The 18020-nt window shown below is 40.4% G+C and overlaps 1 protein-coding gene across 12 annotated transcripts in view; it reads left to right on the forward strand.

Moving 5' to 3' along the window:
- The window catches only part of CAMSAP2 (calmodulin regulated spectrin associated protein family member 2), a 109760-nt gene that overhangs the window by 56092 nt on the left and 35648 nt on the right, over nucleotides 1-18020 (forward strand). For all 12 annotated transcript variants that reach the window (XM_023632519.2, XM_023632520.2, XM_023632518.2 and 9 more), the window contains 2 exons: nucleotides 7059-7220; nucleotides 17157-17240. In XM_023632519.2, coding sequence (XP_023488287.1) covers nucleotides 7059-7220; nucleotides 17157-17240 — 246 coding nt within the window. The remainder of the gene's footprint in view (nucleotides 1-7058; nucleotides 7221-17156; nucleotides 17241-18020) is intronic.

Raw genomic sequence — 18020 nt, forward strand, 5'->3', positions numbered from 1 at the left:
AATTTCTTTCGTTGGCCTGAGACTTGCATTTTGATAGACATTTGGGCTGTACTATTTCTCGTATGCATTCCATTTGCAATAAAGCTTAATATCAGTTTGGTTCAACATTATCTTGAAAACAGTTCTCTCTTGGGTAGTGTGATTATCAAACTCACCAAAAAACAGAAAGTAAACCAGATGCCCCTGGTGCCCTTATTGAAACAGATTAAAGAGAGCTCTCAGCTGCTTCATTGTGTCTTATGTTGTTAAATTTAGGCAGAGTTAGATGGCAGCTAAATAAGTACGCCAATCATAAATTAATGCTAGTAATACTTTTTTGTTTTCTCTCTATACTTCCTTCATGTGTCTAACCAGGAAAGTCCAAATAAAATAGAGGTATCAGTTTTGTGTGGTCACAAGCAAATGTCATATTAAGGTTTTGAATCCCTGGCCCCGTGGCCTAGTGGTTAAGTTCGTGCACTATGCTTCGGGGGCCCGGGGTTTCACCGGTTCGGATCCTGGGCGTGGACATGGTACCGCTTGTCAGGCCATGCTGACGCAGCGTCCCACACAGCAGAACCAGAGGGACCTACAACTAGAGTGTGCAACTATGCACTGGGGGCTTTGGGGAGAAGAAGGGGAAAGAATTGGCAACAGTTGTTAGCGCAGGTGCCTATCTTTAAAATTAAAAAACGTTTTGAATCTCCTGAGAGAGGTGTTTGGGTCTCGTGGACTCACCTCCCTTGTCATGCTGCTCATCTCACCGTTCCATCTGGGTGGGGCAGGGCGGCAGCGGGCCTCTTGGGTTCCGACTCTGTCTAAAGCAGGTCGGATGCAACAGCAGTGCGTCTGGAACAGCAGTGCCCTGGTCCTCCTGTAGGTTACAGCTAGAATCTTTGCTGGTCAAGGTATATTCCTGACTTTGTTTTTAAGGCCAGTGTTTTTTCCTTTTTGGACCAGCCCACTTTTGACAGGCTGGATTTTTTATACGCTAAGATCTCCTTATCATGAAGAGGACAGAAACTTTGATTGGAAACAAATTTTTTCTGGAAAATTTCTATTCTTGAACCAACTGTAGAAATCTGTCTCTAAGATTCCAGCAACTAAAATAATTAAAGGATGTCTGACTAAGAAAGGCCATAAATGATGATCTTTAAGAATAAACTATATACTTTTATCCAGATTAGTTGGAGCCTTAAGAAGTTGAAAATAAAAATCTATGGGAGGAAAATAAAGTTAATTTAGCTTATTTATTTTTCTTTTTATCATCAATTTCTATGTAGATGTTTCCTGCTTAAAGATGCAGAAATGCAAACTTAAGAAAATAAGAAAATGTTCATTTATTTTTTAATAATATCTAAAATACTCCATTGTCTAGAAAAATAAATGACCCTTTGCCTTGAAGTACTTATAAAGATACTTTGCAAACACATGGATGATGGCTAACTACCTTAATTAGAGCCATAAATGGTGATGTATGAGGTATTTACACTGGACAAGTGGGAGGAGAGCATCATAAATTAATCTGATTTTTTTTTTGGTAACAGCTTGAGATATAATTGACGTACAATTCACCCATTTCAGGTGTACAGCGCAGAGGTTTTTAGTATATTCAGAATTGGGCAAACATCACCACAATCAATTTTAGAAAATTATTATCACCTCAGAAAAACCCCACACCCGTTACTGTCACCCTCCTGTCTCCTCATCTCCCACCCCTGACCCTGAACAACTGCTCATCTCCTTTCTATCTCTATGTGTTTGCCCATCCTGGACATTTATATAAATGGAATAATACAGTATATCCTTGTGTGTGTGTGACTGGCATCCTCTACTTAGCATATTGTTTTCAGGGTTCATCTGGCTTGTAGCATCTATCAGTCTTTATTCTGTTTATTGCCGAATTGTATTCCATTGTATGGATATGTCACCTTTTGCTTTATCCATTCATCAGTTGATTGACATTGGGTTGTTTCCACCTTTTTGGCTGTTACGAATAATGCTACTGTGAATATTCATGTACAAGTTTGTGTGGACGTAAGTTTTCATTTCTCTTGTGTATATACCTCTGTGGAATTGCTAGGTCAAATGGTAACTTTGTTTTACTTTTTGAGGGACTGCCAAACTGTTTTCCACAGCGACTGCACCATTTTACATTCCCAGTGGCGGTGTGTGAGGGTTCCGACTTCCCCATGTCCTTGCCAGCAGTTGTTAGCTGACTCTCCAATTACAGCCTCCCTTGTGGGTGCAGAGAGGTGTCACAGTAGGGTTAGAGGTGCTATTTTGCTTTTCTGTTCATGTACATTGAGGACAAGTGAAATTTCTGGTAAACCTATTTCTGAATTGGAATTAACTTTGATAAGCTACGGTCTGATATGTATATGCCGTGTGTGCCGTTTTAGCAGAAGAATTCAAATCCTTACTGTCCATGGGTGCTGGTTAGCCTTTGTTCCCTCGCGTCCCCTCTAGAGTGCGTGGACATGGTTAGGTGCTCTGGCCACTCCAGCGCAGTAGGCCGAGACCTGGGTCGTTTTAGGAAAGTTTTCTTAATTCTGTTTTCTATCTGTTACAAGAATAAAAGCATGCGAGACTAGAACTTCTGTCTTACTAATTTATGAGGCTAATAAACTTCTTGTGTACAACACTTAAATGCTCTTCTTTAATAGCTTTACCTTTCGTTTCCAAAACATAAATGTAGCTTACTTTTGTCTAGACTCCACTGATGGGATACAACACAAAAATAACACAGATGTAGAACCTAATGTTGGCTTTTCTGTGATCCTGTAAGCTCTTACTTAGCAAATTCCTTGCGACTCCACGTGCTTTCCTTTTTCGTTGAAATGCCAGGAAGCTCTTGCTCTTTCCATGACCGGTCTTTATGCCGCTGCTCTTAGGTGTCGTGTTCTGCCCTGCCACCTGGCAGTCTCAGTGCACCAGCTGTTGCTCTGGCACTGCTGCTCTCGCCTCCTGCTGCCGTGCTGCGAGTCCAGGGGTGGGGCGCTGGGGCCAGGCTGCAGGCGTGGGCCTGGGTGCTGTGGGCTCTGAAGCAGGACTTCTAGGGTTGAGTTCCCGCGTCACCGCCTCCTTGCTGTGTAACCTTAAGCAGGTTACACAATTTCTCATCTGTAAGATAGGTACGATAGTGCATCTCACAGAGTTGTGGTATTAAATGAGTTTAATACAAATGCTGAAAACATGGCATGGCACGTGACACTCAGCGTTAGCTACTGTTGTTATTCTGACGTTAGTGCTTTGGGTAAGAAATTAAATATGTGTATTTTATTTAGAGACATAAATCATTGCGTATTGATTGATTGTAGCTTCGAGTTTATCTTTTACTGTTGATCTTTCTAAATTCATTATGTGTATACTTTCTGTTATATGTAATTTTTAATTTACCACTACCTCATATTGTAAAGTTAAAGGGTAAAAAAAATACTAAAATTTGAAGGTTCTTAGTTTAAAAGTGGGTGAATATTACATGGAAATAACTATAAGCACAGTAGTGGGATTTTTTAAAGTCTGTTTTTTAATTTAGGAAGTTAAGTAATTAGTGAAATGAGCTTTTTTCTGAAAATGTGTTACTAATTATACTTGGTGTTTAACATCCTAATTTTTGAAGTAAACTGTAGATTTTATATGTATCTTTGCATACTATAACAAGGTAGTTTCTAAGTAAGTTTTACTTTCATTCCTTTTCCCTTCCTGTTTTATATATATTATATATATATGTTCAAGAGGTATATATGTATATATACGTACATGTTTGTATATACATGTGTGTATATATATATTTTTTTTTGAACATTATTATAGTGTGGTGGTGTTTTTTCCACTCAATGTGGTATTGTGCACATTTTCCCCTATTGTTAAAAAGTTTAAGATATTATACATTGCTCATTATAGTTATAACATTTTCTTTCTTCTGGTTGTAATATGTAATACGTAATGGTTACTTTCATTCATATAGCTCTTTTTTTCCTCTCTCAAATTATATCTATAAGTTGCCAAGAGAAAGAGTTTTGATGAAGAGTACATGAATGGCTTTATATCTCTTAAACTGTTTTCCGCATTTTTGTTCAAAAGAGTTATGCTTTTTAATGCTATGAAATACTAATTACTAAGAGCTTTCATCCTGAAAACATTGTGCCAGGAACAAAGGTGAAAAAGCTGGGGTCCCTGCTCTCTGGGCTGGAGTGACTAGAGAGTGCAGGAGCGGGTGAAGGACCCGAGTGAAAGGGCACGCAGGAGCTGGCGGAGAGGCCACCGTGAGTCTGAAGGAGCAGCTGTGTGTCTGGCAGCAGCAGTCAGGGGAAGAGTTCCTGGATGATGCAGAATATGAAAATAGGGTGTGAATTTGAAGTACTTATTGATGCTTATTTTTCTTTCTTGTGTATGATGTCTGTTTATCGTTTCCAAAACACATTTCTTACCTAACTAAATGACTTAATTTTTGCCAACTGCATAATACATTAGGAAGAGCACACAGGTTTGGACAAACTAATTAATTGTTTGAACTTCAGCTTCCTAGCATATAAAACGTAAATAATACTTCCTTCAGAGAGTTGTGAGGGTTATAGAAAGTATCTTTTATCTCCAGCCTACTTCAGAAAAGATTTAAAATGAAGGAGTTAATATATTAATAAAGTACTTAGCATAGTATCTGGCATATAAAGTAAGACTTAATGAGTAGGGGTCACCATTGGCTTTATGATTGCCATTATTGAGCATTCGGCTTCAGACAAAGCATCTGCCTTCCTGTAAATACTGCTGAGTTATCAATAGGCTAGTCCAGCACCTCCTAGGTAAAACGCACTTCCTCAGCCTCCAGTGTAAAGCCAGCTCCTCGTTCTTTATAGTGACCGATAGACTTCTTTCCTGCCTTCTTTCCTTTCTTCAGCCCTTGCTAATGCCAGGTACCAGGTCAGGTATAGGAAACGTCACGATAACTAAGATGATGTCCTTACCAGCAGACGTCTTACTAGAGAACTAGTGTTACGTATTGATTGATTGTAGCTTAGAGGTTATTTTTTACTGTTGGTCTTTCTAAATTCATTATGTGTATACTTTGTTATACTTAATTTTTAATTTACCACTACCTCATATTGTAAAGTTAAAGGGTAAAAAAACATACTGCAGTGAGATAAGTCCGTGATTCTTAACCCTGGCTGCTCCTTAGCGTCATCTCGGAGCTTTTTAAAATACCAGTGTCCATGCCCTGCTTCAGATGGCTGAGCCAGAATTGCATGCAAGTGTAAACAGTGTTCTGTAGGAACCTGTGCTCACTCTAGGAAGACTGAGCCATTTTGATTGGAAAGGGAAATGGAAAAAGCCTTTGCAATGCGGGTAACAGTCAGACCAGCGACAGGACTTGGTCTACATTGTAAGGAGGGCAACAGAAGCTTGAAAACTGGCGACAGATTTGGGGACGGCAGGCAGTCTTCTGGGGCTGTTTTGAAAGGAGTACAGATGAGGTGAAGGAAATGCTAGGTTATAAAACTAACTGATGGGTAGGGACCAGCTAATAAAGAGCTTTACCGCTTTTGAGGAGTTTGGACTTTATTATGTAGAAAATGAGGTAGACTTTGAGAGAATGATATGAAATCTGTGATTTGGAAAAATAATTAGTCCCTAGTTTATACCATCTTCAAAAATAAATTCCAGGTGAAGTTAAAGTAATAGAAAAAATAGAGGACATTATTTCTATATTCTTGGGGTGGGGAGGGCTTTTGTAGACATAGGAAACATTCCAGAGGAGAACTTTTGAGATTGACAGATTTTACTGAGTAAATGTTTAGAACTTCTGTACAGCAAATGACACACTAAATAAAGTCGAAAATCCAAAGACAAATTAGGAAAGAATAATACTTTCTGCAGTATTTACTACCTGAATGACACAGAGCTAAGGTACCTAATATATAACGAGCTCTTACAAATTAATAAAGATGAACATCCCAAAGAGAAAAATAGGCAAAAGATAGAAACAATCAGTTTTCCAAGGAAAAAATACAAATAGTTGCTAGACATATAAATGCTCATCCTTGTTAATCAAAGAAATGCAGAGTTGAACAAGAATGTGGGTTTTTAGCCTTTCAGACTGATACAGATCGTAGAAAGTGATACCTAGTGTTGGCAAAAAATGTGGGGAAATGGGCATACTGATAACAGTCTTGGTGGGAGAGAAAAGTTACTGTACGCGTTCTAGAGAGCAGATTAGTGGTTATCTGTCAGAACGTGAACTGTGGTTGCTGTGGGCCTGCTCGCCCCACAGTGAGGAGCCATCCCTGGAGAGAGACAGTGTTTGCAATGCCAGCGAATAGGGAGCAGTGCAAATGCGTATTTGGTGCGCTTTATTAATTTTTTGGTAAGAATGCATACCAAATTGTGGACATTGCTTGGGGAGGAGGGCTGGGAGAGGGTTACTTTCTACTTTACGTATTTTGTAATGTCTGGAAATTTTTAAGAACCACCATGTAACACGTTTGTTTTTAAAAAGAAAAAATCAAAAATGAAAAAAAAGAAAGCCAAACAAAAGACAAGAAGTCCTCGTGCTGGATGAATAGGATATGAGGAAAGGCTTGGAGCCAGGGAAGTCAGTTGGAAGATTTTTTGCCTTGTTCAAATGAGAAATATTGATGGTCTGAATGGAACTGACGATCAGAATGAGGAAGAGGGTAGATATGAGAGACATTTTAGAAGAATCTATAAATTTCTACTATGTGGATGTGAAGCGTGAGGAAGGAGCGTAGTTGAAGATGACTTTGAAGTTTGTAAATTGTATTGCTGAGTAAATGCTTATGACATTATCAAAAATAGGAAAAACAGGAAAAGAAACACCCTTTGAATAAAAGATAATGAGGGTCTTAAACATAGATCCTCAGTAAGAATTTGAGTGATAAATTGTTTTAGTTCAGTTAGTTCATCTTTAGCGTGAAACGTTTATGCTTTCTTATTAATGCTCATCTTCTAGTCTTTAGTTCTGCTACTGTTGGTTAGGAAATGTTAGTAATATCTTAAAATATATAAACGGCATTTTCCTAGTGTAGTTTTAACTGTTTCTTCTTGTCTTATATTTTCAGAGTGCTCATTTGGCCATGATAGATACCCTAATGATGGCTTACACTGTGGAGATGGTCAGTGTAGAGAAAGTAATTGCGTGTGCTCAACAGTATTCAGCTTTTTTTCAAGCCACGGATCTGCCCTATGACATTGAGGATGCTGTCATGTACTGGGTAAATAAGGTATGAATATACTCACTTGAGTAAAAATGAGTCTCATAACCAGAAAAAGTGAAACCTCAATTATAGATTGATAGATTGAATGTTTGTGTCTGCCCAAAATTCGTGTGTTGAAACCTTAACCCCCAATATGATGCTATTGGGCAGTGAAGTTTCCGGGAGGTGATTAGGTCACGAGGGCAGAGCCCTCATGGGTGGAATTGATGCCCTTATGAAAGAGAACCGAGAGCTCCCATGTGCCGTCACAGCAAGAAGACGGCCAGGAAGGAGGACCTCACCAGACCCTGAATCTGCCGATGCCTTGGACTGCCAGGCTCCAGAACTGTGAGAAATGCGCTTCTCTTGTTTAAACCATGAGGCTGTGGTGTTTCTGTGCAGCCGTGGAGCAGACTGAGGCACACTCCCCTTACTGCTCTTGTGTAAACCCGAGGCTGTGGGGTTTCTGTGCAGCCATGGAGCAGACTGAGGCACACTCCCCTTACTGCTCTTGTGTAAACCCGAGGCTGTGGGGTTTCTGTGCAGCCGTGGAGCAGACTGAGGCACACTCCCCTTACTGCTTTTGTGTAAACTGCAAGGCTGTGGGGTTTCTGTGCAGCAGCTGGAGCAGACTGAGGCACACTCCCCTTACTGCTCTTGTGTAAACTGCGAGGCTGTGGGGTTTCTGTGCAGCAGCTGGAGCAGACGGAGACACACTCCCCTTACTGCTTTTGCTTTACGTCAAAGTGAAGGCCAAAGTTCTGTCCGTTCCTTAAAATTTCCCGTTCTCTTTTAAGTAAAAAAATACTGTTCACGTGATGAAATAGATTACTGTATATTCTGTAGTATCTATGATTACATTTAGTAATGATTAATTTAGTTCATATCCGATCATTACAAAATTCAGAGCACTCGGAGGAGGGCTCCATACCCTGTGGGTGTTCAGTACATATTTTTTGAATACAAGAATGAAATACTTTTCTCATAATTTCGTGTTAGATGATTCTTAGGTTAGCTTGACGGAGTTGCTTGTAGATTCCTCGTCTTGGAAATTTTAGTGGTGCTGTGATTGGTTATTTGTGCTCTGGAGATGCTTAAATTGTCAGGTTCCCGCTCCCTTTGCCCATTTGAGTAGTTAATTCCTCTCACTTCTCTTTCATTTACAACTGTCATCCCAGAGAAAATGAAACCTTATCAGTGAGCAGGACCTGAGGAGAGCAAGAGAAGATGTATCTTCAGATCCTTCCTTTAATGCTTGCGTGAAGCTAAGTGTAACAACTACTGCGTTCATCATCGTCATCCATAATATCAGTGTCAGTGTAGAAGGCCCAGTTACTACTCTGCCCCTGGAGCTCCTTATTTCTTCATCTTTAGTGATCTTTTTCTCCCCTCCTCCTCAGCTACAGAGAATCCTGGTCACATGTTAGACCTGTTCATTGTCAGAAACTGTGTGCCCTTTACATCCCATTCGTGGACAGTTCCTTCACTTAATCCAATACCCTCTACTGTTAAAAATGTTCAACTTCTCCATGAGTTCCAAACCACTGAGCCTGTTAATTCTCGCAACCTCACTTGACTTCACGTTTCTCCTTTCTGAATTTGGATTCTTGCGAGTACTATCAGTTATTCTGCTTGTTTTTCCTCCCTGTTTCTTATCTGATAAAACCCTGGTTGCGCTCAGTTACCCACCTGATCTCTGAGGTGCACCTGCGGAGGGGAGTGTTGCTGAGGAAATTTCCATGAGGAGTCTGGTTGCACTTTGAATTCGTAAGCTCTCACTTCGGGTGGACACTCGGCACTCACTGCCAGTCTAAGTGTGTCCCTAAGGCGTCGGCTTTTTTCTCCTTTTCGTGGTCGTTGATCTTCTGCTTTACTTCCTCTCACACTTTAATGTGCGTAAAAAGCCCCCGGGAGCTTGTTCAAACTCAGCGTCTGACTCCGCAGATCTAGGGTCGTCATGGCTAAGAAGCTCCAGGTGCTGCTAATGGTGCTGCTCTGTGGACCACACTGTTGCCCCCTCGCTCTTTCATCATCTGATTCTCCCCCCTATTGGATGATTCTCATAAGAATACAAACTTTCTCTCGTGTCTCCCATCCTGAGAAACAGAGCTTCCCCATCCAGACACAGCCCCCTTTCTGTGTGCACAGAAGCTCTCCAGAGTTGTTTCCTGGTTCTTTAGCCTTCTCTCCTCTCCCGTCCCCATCCCACCCTGAAGCCGCTCCTGGGTTCGTCAGCAGAGGCTCCCATTTGGACACATCCAGTGAACACTTTCTGTACTCACCTTAAATTCAGTCTTTACTTCTAAAGCACATGTGACCCTTCTGAAGTTTCTGTGGAAAACCTAGTGTTTACCAAGCCCCCTCTATGTTGGTGGGACTCGAGCCCCACACCGTCTCTCCTGCAATGCAGCCTCCTCAGCCCCCGGCACTTGTTTTCTCCCTGGGCTCCGTGGAGTCTTTTCTGCGCGTGCACAGTTCGGGGCTCAGCCAAGGCTTTGAGGGCAGTGTCGGTGTGGCTTTGCTGTCTCCCCCGTTAGTGCTTCCTTCCTTTTCAGGATACTCCTCCTCACTGTCCAGCCGTTCTGACAGTTCCTCGTTCTCCTTTCGTTCCTCGAGCCAACAAGCCTGCAGTTTTCTGCTTGAGTTCTAGCCACTCTGCATGGTGTGGATTGATGGGAAAGCCATAGACGCATAGATTTCACTCAGTGTGTTCCTTTCTTTCAGGGTTTAAATCCTTTCCCATTTCTACTTCTGGTTGCTCTCCAAGACCTTCACCAGTTGCTTTCTGTGTGCGAGCTTCGTGTGACATGTGCTGTTCCACTATTGCTAGAACCAGAACTCTCAGAGGATCTTTTTACAGGGTGACTTGTATCGTGTGATTCCTTTGCTAAAACTCTTCAGTGGCTTCATTTTACACTTAAAGTGCGAAGTTTGCCTTGGTCTACAGAGCACCATATAGTCAGACCCCTGTGTGCCTGTGTCCTGGGCTCATGGCCACTGTTCTTTCTCACTTGTCTCACTTCTTTCCGGCTGTATGGCTCACCTCGGAGCCTTTGAACAGGATGTCTCCTGTTTTTGGCAGCTCATCTCCCAGCTTTGTGTGTTTCTTCTGTTCCATCATTTCTCAGTTTAGGAAGCACTTTTTTCTCACAACCTTATCTAAAGTAGGCACATATCAACTCTTATTTCTGCTACAACACTCTGTTTCTTTCCTTCATAGCACTTTTCAGACTTTCTAATTACTTTACTTAATCATTTAAACAAACTGGAATAATGTATGTGAGGACAGATGCTATGCCCCCCCCCCTTTTTTTTTTTTTAGTTCTCTTCCCTAGAGTAGGGCCGCGTTTGGCAAAGAGCTGATGTTTAACAAATAAAAGAGAGAATTTAAGCTACAGAATTAGAACTTTGAGAATATACAGAAGGATAAGGAAATCACTTAATTAGGAATGTTCAGCACTTTTATGAGTCATATCTACCTTATTTGTTTTTTGGGGGGTTTTTTGAGGAAGATTAGCCTTGAGCTAACATCCGCTGCCAATCCTCCTCTTTTTGCTGTGGAATACTGGCCTTGAGCTAACCTCTGTGCCTCTACTTTAATATGTGGGACGCCTGCCATAGCATAGCTTGATAAGCAGGTGTAGGTCTTTACCTGGGGTACAAACCGGTGAACCCTGGGCCACCGGAGCGGAACGTGCGAACTTAACCGCTGTGCCACTGGCCTGGCCCCCCGTTTGGTTTTTAGATTAAGTTTGAAACCATTTGATTCAACCTGCACCTCAGGGTATTTTTTCTTGCCCCTTTCTACCAATACCAGCTTCATTATTTGTTCAGTCATTATGACTTTGCCGTTGCCTCTCAGATTTAGCATGTATTTGTTCCTTTTGGCTCTTACCTTGGCTCATCCTAACCCAGTTGCTTTTCCTTCTGGATAATACATCCACAAGTATAAAAGAAATATACCATAGAAAAATGGGAATAACATGGCTAAAATAGTTATCAGCATTATTGGCTGAAAATGAATTTAAATTTAAAAAAATCAAAATCACAGAAGACGAGATTATACTGAATGACTAAATTGTGTAGGGGTACACAGAAGTTGACTGCATGAGCCTTATATTATCTGGCCCTGCCTCTTTCCAGTTTCATCTTGTAACTCGTCTCTTGGGGTTCACCATGGCCCAGCCACACTGTTGTCTCAGTTCCTCAGACACACCAAGATTTTCCCACCATAGGGCCTTTGCTTGTATTTTTTATTGTCTGTCTGGAATGCTCTTTTCTCTGTTTTTATCGTGACTAGCTTCTTCTCATCCTTAAGTCTCAGCTTAAAGTTACCTTTGAAGGAGGCCTTCTCTGATACAGCCATCCTTTCTGGAGTAGGTCTCCCTGTCCCCCTTACTTTCTCCTCACTTCTTTATTTATCTATAGCTCTTCTTACAAATTGCATTTTTTTTGTGTGTATGTATCTTTTACCCTTTCTTTTTGGTCTTATCTCCCGTGCTTCATGAGGACAGGGACCATTCTGGATTTATATATTGTATTACCCCTAGCCTCTTAATACAGTATCTGGCACAGAACTGGCATTCAGTAAATAGCTATTCAGTGTGTGATTAAATAAATGAAGAGTAGTTTAAAATGTTAATTTGTGATCAGTTTCCTTTTTGGATAGAATCAGATAAAAACTTTTAAAAAAGTCATGAAGATATTTGCAAACTGATAGAACAATTACAACTACCTGACTATGAATTAGAAAGTATTTCTTTTTTAACTTTAAAAAAAAAGAGAGAATGAAAATACTAAAAACAAACCAGCAAACAAAAGTTATAAAGTTTCCCAGGTTTTGGTCCTGTCACTACCCCATCCCTAAGGCTTACACACACAATTGGTAAATGGATCAAAATACTTCCAAGATGCATGGAAGTTATAAAATTGCCTTGTAATACATACATTACTAAGACAGAAAATACTAGTGATTTGGCAACATGTCAGGTTAAAACTACAACCCTTCTTATTAAAAACACCTGCACATGTTTGATAAAATATGATTAGAAAAGTTGATACTACAGAGCTGAGCTTTAAAGAAAGAAAAGGGACTTCTCAGATGCCAGAAGCCGAGTGGAGAATGAAAGTCTTGGTGGCCCTCTCAGGGGAGTATGGAGCTGATCCTGCAGTTTTATAAGTCAAGTGGACACAAGAGAATGCCTTAGTTTTGCCTGTTATGGGAAGTTGAAACCGTGACCTCTGTTTAGACCCACGAAGTGAAGACCCATGAAAAGTTGTGCCCTCAGTAAAAGGGAGAGCATCAGCCAGGATGTCTTTGCTTTAAGTGTCAGAAGACACAACTAAAAGTAGCTGAAGGGGTTTATTATCTCACATGGCAGCATATGTGGAGGTAGGGCATGTCCAGGGTTAGCTAATTTAGGGGCTCAGCATCAGCATCAAGAATGCAGGGCTTTGCATCCTGTTGTTCTGTCACTCTGAGCTATGTATGAGAGTTGTATAACGGCAGCAGTGGTTCCAGACATCGTATGCAGTCGTGGTAGTATCCAGCAAAGATGAGAGAGTCTTCTGGACCCTTCGGTTAGCAAGGAAAACCTTCTCCAGAAGGTCCCCCCCAGGAGGTCCCATTGAGTAAGATGAGGTCTCATGCCTGTACCTAAACCACCCTCTGGCAAGAAGCATGAGACTGTCGTGATCATCGTAGGCTGATTGTGAGTCTCCCTCTGGGGCTGGGAAAGAGGCCTCCTTAACTGAACCTACGGGAGGATGAGCACTAAACTCTGCTTCTGATGCAAGGAAGAAAGAGGGAGAAAGCAACAGGTTAACAGAAGGACTAGTGCCAGGCCAGTGGTATCTTTCTGCACCTGGCAGAGAAGCAGATGTGTAAGGTTGCTCTGAGAGTTCACTTGCACACCCAGAGCCCTAGGGGTCTCCCAGCCGTGGGGGGTTGGTGGGGGTGGGCCTCTCCTGCAGATGTGGGAGTGCTGACCATCAGAGTTGACGAGGCGCCTGAGGAAGAAATCTTCACATATCAGAGTCAGCAGACGTGACAGACGAGAACTTCAGATAGCAGAAGACTCGGAAAAAGACTGCAAAATAAATGTTTAAGGGACTGAAAACAAAACATGAACTAAAAACCATAGGAAGGAGTAAGGCACCCTGGAGGGCATAATGGAAAAAGAACCAAATATAACCCAGAATGAAAATTTTCAGTCATTTGAAAATCAAAAATTTAAGTAGACGATTAGACATAGTTGAAGAGGGAGTTAGTTAACTGAGAGGAAATTACCCAGAATGAAGCCCAGAGAGGTGAGATGGAATGTGTGAAACCAGGGTGAACAAGACAGGCCAGTAGCCGAGTGGCAATTCCAGAAAGAGATTAACAGAGAAGTGAGGAGAGAAGATATTCGAAGAGATAATGGATGAAATTTTTCTACACTTGATGAAAGATAAACTTTCAAATTCAGGAACCACAGTGAATTCCAACCAGGATAAATGAAAACAAATTCACTCCAATACGTATAGTAATAAAACTGCACATCTCCAAAGATAAAAGGCTGACAGTGGACTTCTCAGCAGTAATAGTTGAAGCCGGAAAACAGTGCAGCAGAATCTTCAAAGTGCTGAAGAAAAATAACCATGAACTAGAGTTCTGTCCCTTTCATTCAGGATTAAGGTGAAATCAAGCTTGGTTCAAACAAAGAAGGTAGTTTATCACTCAGACCTTTGCAGAAAGAACTGAGAGGCTGTACTTCAGGGAGGAAGAAATCGAACCTGGAAGGAAGGACTGGGATGTAGGAAGCAATGAGATAAAAAGAGAAATTGGGATCCATGGGTAACTCGTGTTGTGAAAAACCATAATAATGTCTGATTTTGAGGCCCATAAGAAGAAACAACTATAATTCTAGGTAAAATAACATGACAGATGAGAGGCGGTGATTTGAATTAAAGCCTTTCTGAGGTTTTTATATTGTTCAGGAGGAAGGCAAAAATATTGACTAACTGTAGACTTATATTAAGGCAAGGGTACACATTACTATGTTGTATTTTAAAATGAAAAACTTTAAATAAAAGGTAGTGTATATTTTAAAGTTAATGGGTTTTTTAATTAATATGTGATTATAGCAAATATATGTTTAACTAATTCATACTGCTAGAGCCAACTATTTGTTATGTTGTTCTCGAATTCATTAGTCCTCAACACTTGTTCAGGTGATGGCCTGTTTCTCAGTCATGGTGAGCGCTTGATACATTCCTTTAACTTTTATCCTTGAGTTGTACAGAGAGTGTCATGATTCAACTTGAGTTGTAGAACTTTCTACCAGCATTTGGAAACTGGTTTCAGTCACTAAGCTAATTATTTCGTTTATCTGTCTTGTGTACCCAAGTAGGTTAAGTCACTTGAATTGACATCATGTCGTGTAGTTTTCTTGTATTCTCCCTATGATGAAAGTTAATGTTATCAACATGTAAAATTTTCTTGTGATTTTGGTACTTTGGATGATTTTTACCATTACATCAGCTTAAAGTATTTTGATTAGGATTTATTAAAGCCCTTATAGACATTTAACTATCTGATGTTACTTTGGGATATATTTCTTATAAATAATGGCAGTAGTTTCTATTCATGGAGTATGCTATGTGTTATGTACTTTACTTGGTACATTTTATACATTTTCTCTTTTATTCTCTGTATTAAGTGTTGTGGTGTAATAATTACCTCAAACTTAGATACTTAAAACAACACACTTTTATTACCTCAGTATTTATTTATTTACTTATTTTTATTATCTCAGTATTATCAATTTCTGTGGGTTCCAAATCCAGGCATTGCTTAACTGCATCCTCTGTCTCAGAGTCTCTCACAAGGCTGCAGTCAAGGTATTGGCCAGGCTTGGGGTCTTATCTGAAAGTTTTATTTTTTTAAATTTTTTTCTTTGAGGAAGATTAGCCCTGAGCTAACATTTACTGCCAACCTTTCTCTCTCTCTCTCTCTCTCCCCTATTTTTTTTTTTTTTTTTTTGGCTAAGGAAGATTGGCCCTGAGCTAACATCTGTGCCCATCTTCCTCTACGTTATATGCGGGACACCTGCCACAGCATGGCTTGACAAGCAGTGTTGTAGGTCTGTGCCTGGATCTGAACTGGTGAATCCCAGGCTGCTGAAGCGAAGGGGGACTGCTGCGCCACCAGGCCAGCCCCTTATCTGAAAGTTTGACCATGGAGTCAGCCACTTCTGAGCTTGTTTGGTTGTTGGCAGGGTTCAGTTCAGGCATTGGACCCGAGGGCCTCAGTTTCTTGCTGGCTGTTGGCTGGAGGTGGCCCTCAGTTCCCTGCCATGTGGGCCTCACCACAGGGCAGCTCACAGCACGGAGCTGGCTTCATCAGAGCCAGCGAGAGAGTCAGCCGGTAATGTGGACAGCACAGTGTTACGTAACGTAACCACAGGAGTGATGTACTGTCACCTCACTTGCTTGTTAGGAGCGAATCACAGGGCCTGCCACTCTCAGGGCGATCCTTGGGGACTGTCTTAGAGCCAGCGTCCCTCAGACCACTCTGTGATGTAGGTTTCCTTCATACCAGCAGATGAGGCTCAGGAATATCAAGACATTAAGCTGACAGCTTGAAAGTGCAGGTTTTGCGTCAGACTCAGGTCTCTTCTAACCCTCCTGTCTCTTAGAGAGAGTGTTTTACACAGCCAGCTTGGTGACCTCGGGTTAACTGAGAGATCTTAGAGCGTTGCGTCTTTGAAAGCCCAAGTCATTCTCTCGATTAAATGCCCTTGACACCTGGGACATGTCATGGGTGAAGAAGACCCAGTAACTATCGTTCATTCCATTCATCGTAAATTAAAACTCTCCAGTCATTTGTTTAGCCACTGAACTGAATTTTAGACAGTAGAGGAGTTTAGAAAGTTATTGATTTTGTTTAGAGTTATCGTGGTTGATAATGGCAGTTAATACTTTCTAGAGTGCCGTGATTAATTTGAACTTTATTATTACTAGAGTGACCCTGAAATCATTAACTCAAAATCTGGAATTGCCTAAACTGGCCTTAAGAAATATTTTATGCATTAGATAGATTGTTTCTTAACCTTTTTGGATTATGGACTATTTGCATTAGATAGATTGTTTCTTAACCTTTTTGGATTATGGACTATTTGCACAGTCTGATAAGAGACAAATTAGACCTTCTCCCAAAAAGTTCCCGTATGCAAAGATTTTTCATGTGTTTTAACTATGTCCCTAGGACCACACTAAAAACGACTGGTGATCCGGGGACATGTCTATGAAATCACAGCTTAAGAATTTGATTCAAGGTGTTTTCTGTTGATAATGAAACATTAATTTTAGGAAAAATAGTTTTCGTTTGTTAGTTCTAAAAGAGATTGTAAAATTTTTTCTAAAGTTTTATTGCTTCCTAAGCATTAAAACTGAAGGTACTGAGTACCTTTTTTTCTCTAGCACTCCAGCCGTTCCTGACACATAGTAGTATTTGATAAATTAGTGAATTAACTTTAGAATATCAAATAAAACACCTGTAAAATACTTGTTTGTTTTTTGGTGAGGAAGATTGGCCCTGAGCTAACATCTGTTGTCAGTCTTCCTCTTTTTTTTCCTTTTTTCTCCCCAAAGCCCTCTAGTACATAGTTGTCTATCCTAGTTGTAGGTTCTTCTAGTTCTGCTGTGTGAGACACTGCCCCAGCGTGGCTTGATGAGCAGTGCAAGGTCCATGCCCAGGATCCGAACTGGTGAACCCCAGGCCGCCAAAGTGGAACACTGAACCCCACCACTTGACCATGGGGCCAGCCTTTAAAACACAGTTTTGCGCTTGGGAAAATGGAGTTCTCTTCATTTGAGTAGTACTGCTATTTGACAGCAGAGGTCTGACTATAGGCATTTTAAGCTGCATGTTATGTTATTATATTTGAATATAAATTCAAATGAGTGTTTTTATATTTTAAGGTAAACGAACATTTGAAAGATATAATGGAGCAAGAACAGAAGTTGAAAGAACATCACACGGTTGAGACTCCAGGAGGTCAAAAGGTATATATTTCAAAGAAAAAAAGGTGCCTTTACGAAACTCTTATCTGTGTTCACATATTTGTATTGTTTTGGGAAAGGTTAATAACCGTGGTCATTAAATTGTTTTTTGGTTAACTGTACCCTAGAAAGCCGTCCCATAAACCCCAAGTGAGTAGGAATACAAAATGAAAGTTAATTGGATGATGGGGTTTAGGAAATCTTGGTAATGACTAGAGCTCAATTTCTGGGGTTCTTTTGGCAAAAATAACAGTTGTGTCTTTGTTCTGTAAAATATGTGAAACAGCAAGAAAACAGTTTTCAATGTGTCAGCCTTATAATGACTTGTAATAAGCCCAGCCTTTAAAGGAATTGTGAGTTATCCATACGGTTGGTTATTCTGTGAAGAAGGAAGGAACAGTAACTTGGATTCATTCTTTAAAAATTCTTGAACATACTTTTAGAGTTTTCTTCTTTGCAAATTTATTTGTGTTTGTCACATACTAAGACCAAAGTATATTTTCTACCTTATAGTATATCTTCTATCTTTTAAAATGTATTATAGTGAGAGCCCTTTAAGTATGTTGTATAACATTTGAATTGAGGTGTAAGATAGATTATTCAGAGACCTTGTTTTCCTTTAGGGTTATTTTAATTCTCATTATTATACAGTACTTCTTTGCATTTTGGGCTAATGCTACTAGTTATTGATACTTCTATACGGAAGAAAGAGAAGAAAGGAAGGAAAGGGACTGCTGTTTTGTGTGTTATCAACTTCAATGGAACAGTTTTCTGGAAGACTAC

Source organism: Equus caballus, chromosome 30 (genome assembly GCF_041296265.1).
Source record: "Equus caballus isolate H_3958 breed thoroughbred chromosome 30, TB-T2T, whole genome shotgun sequence".
Classification (NCBI taxonomy): domain Eukaryota; kingdom Metazoa; phylum Chordata; class Mammalia; order Perissodactyla; family Equidae; genus Equus; species Equus caballus.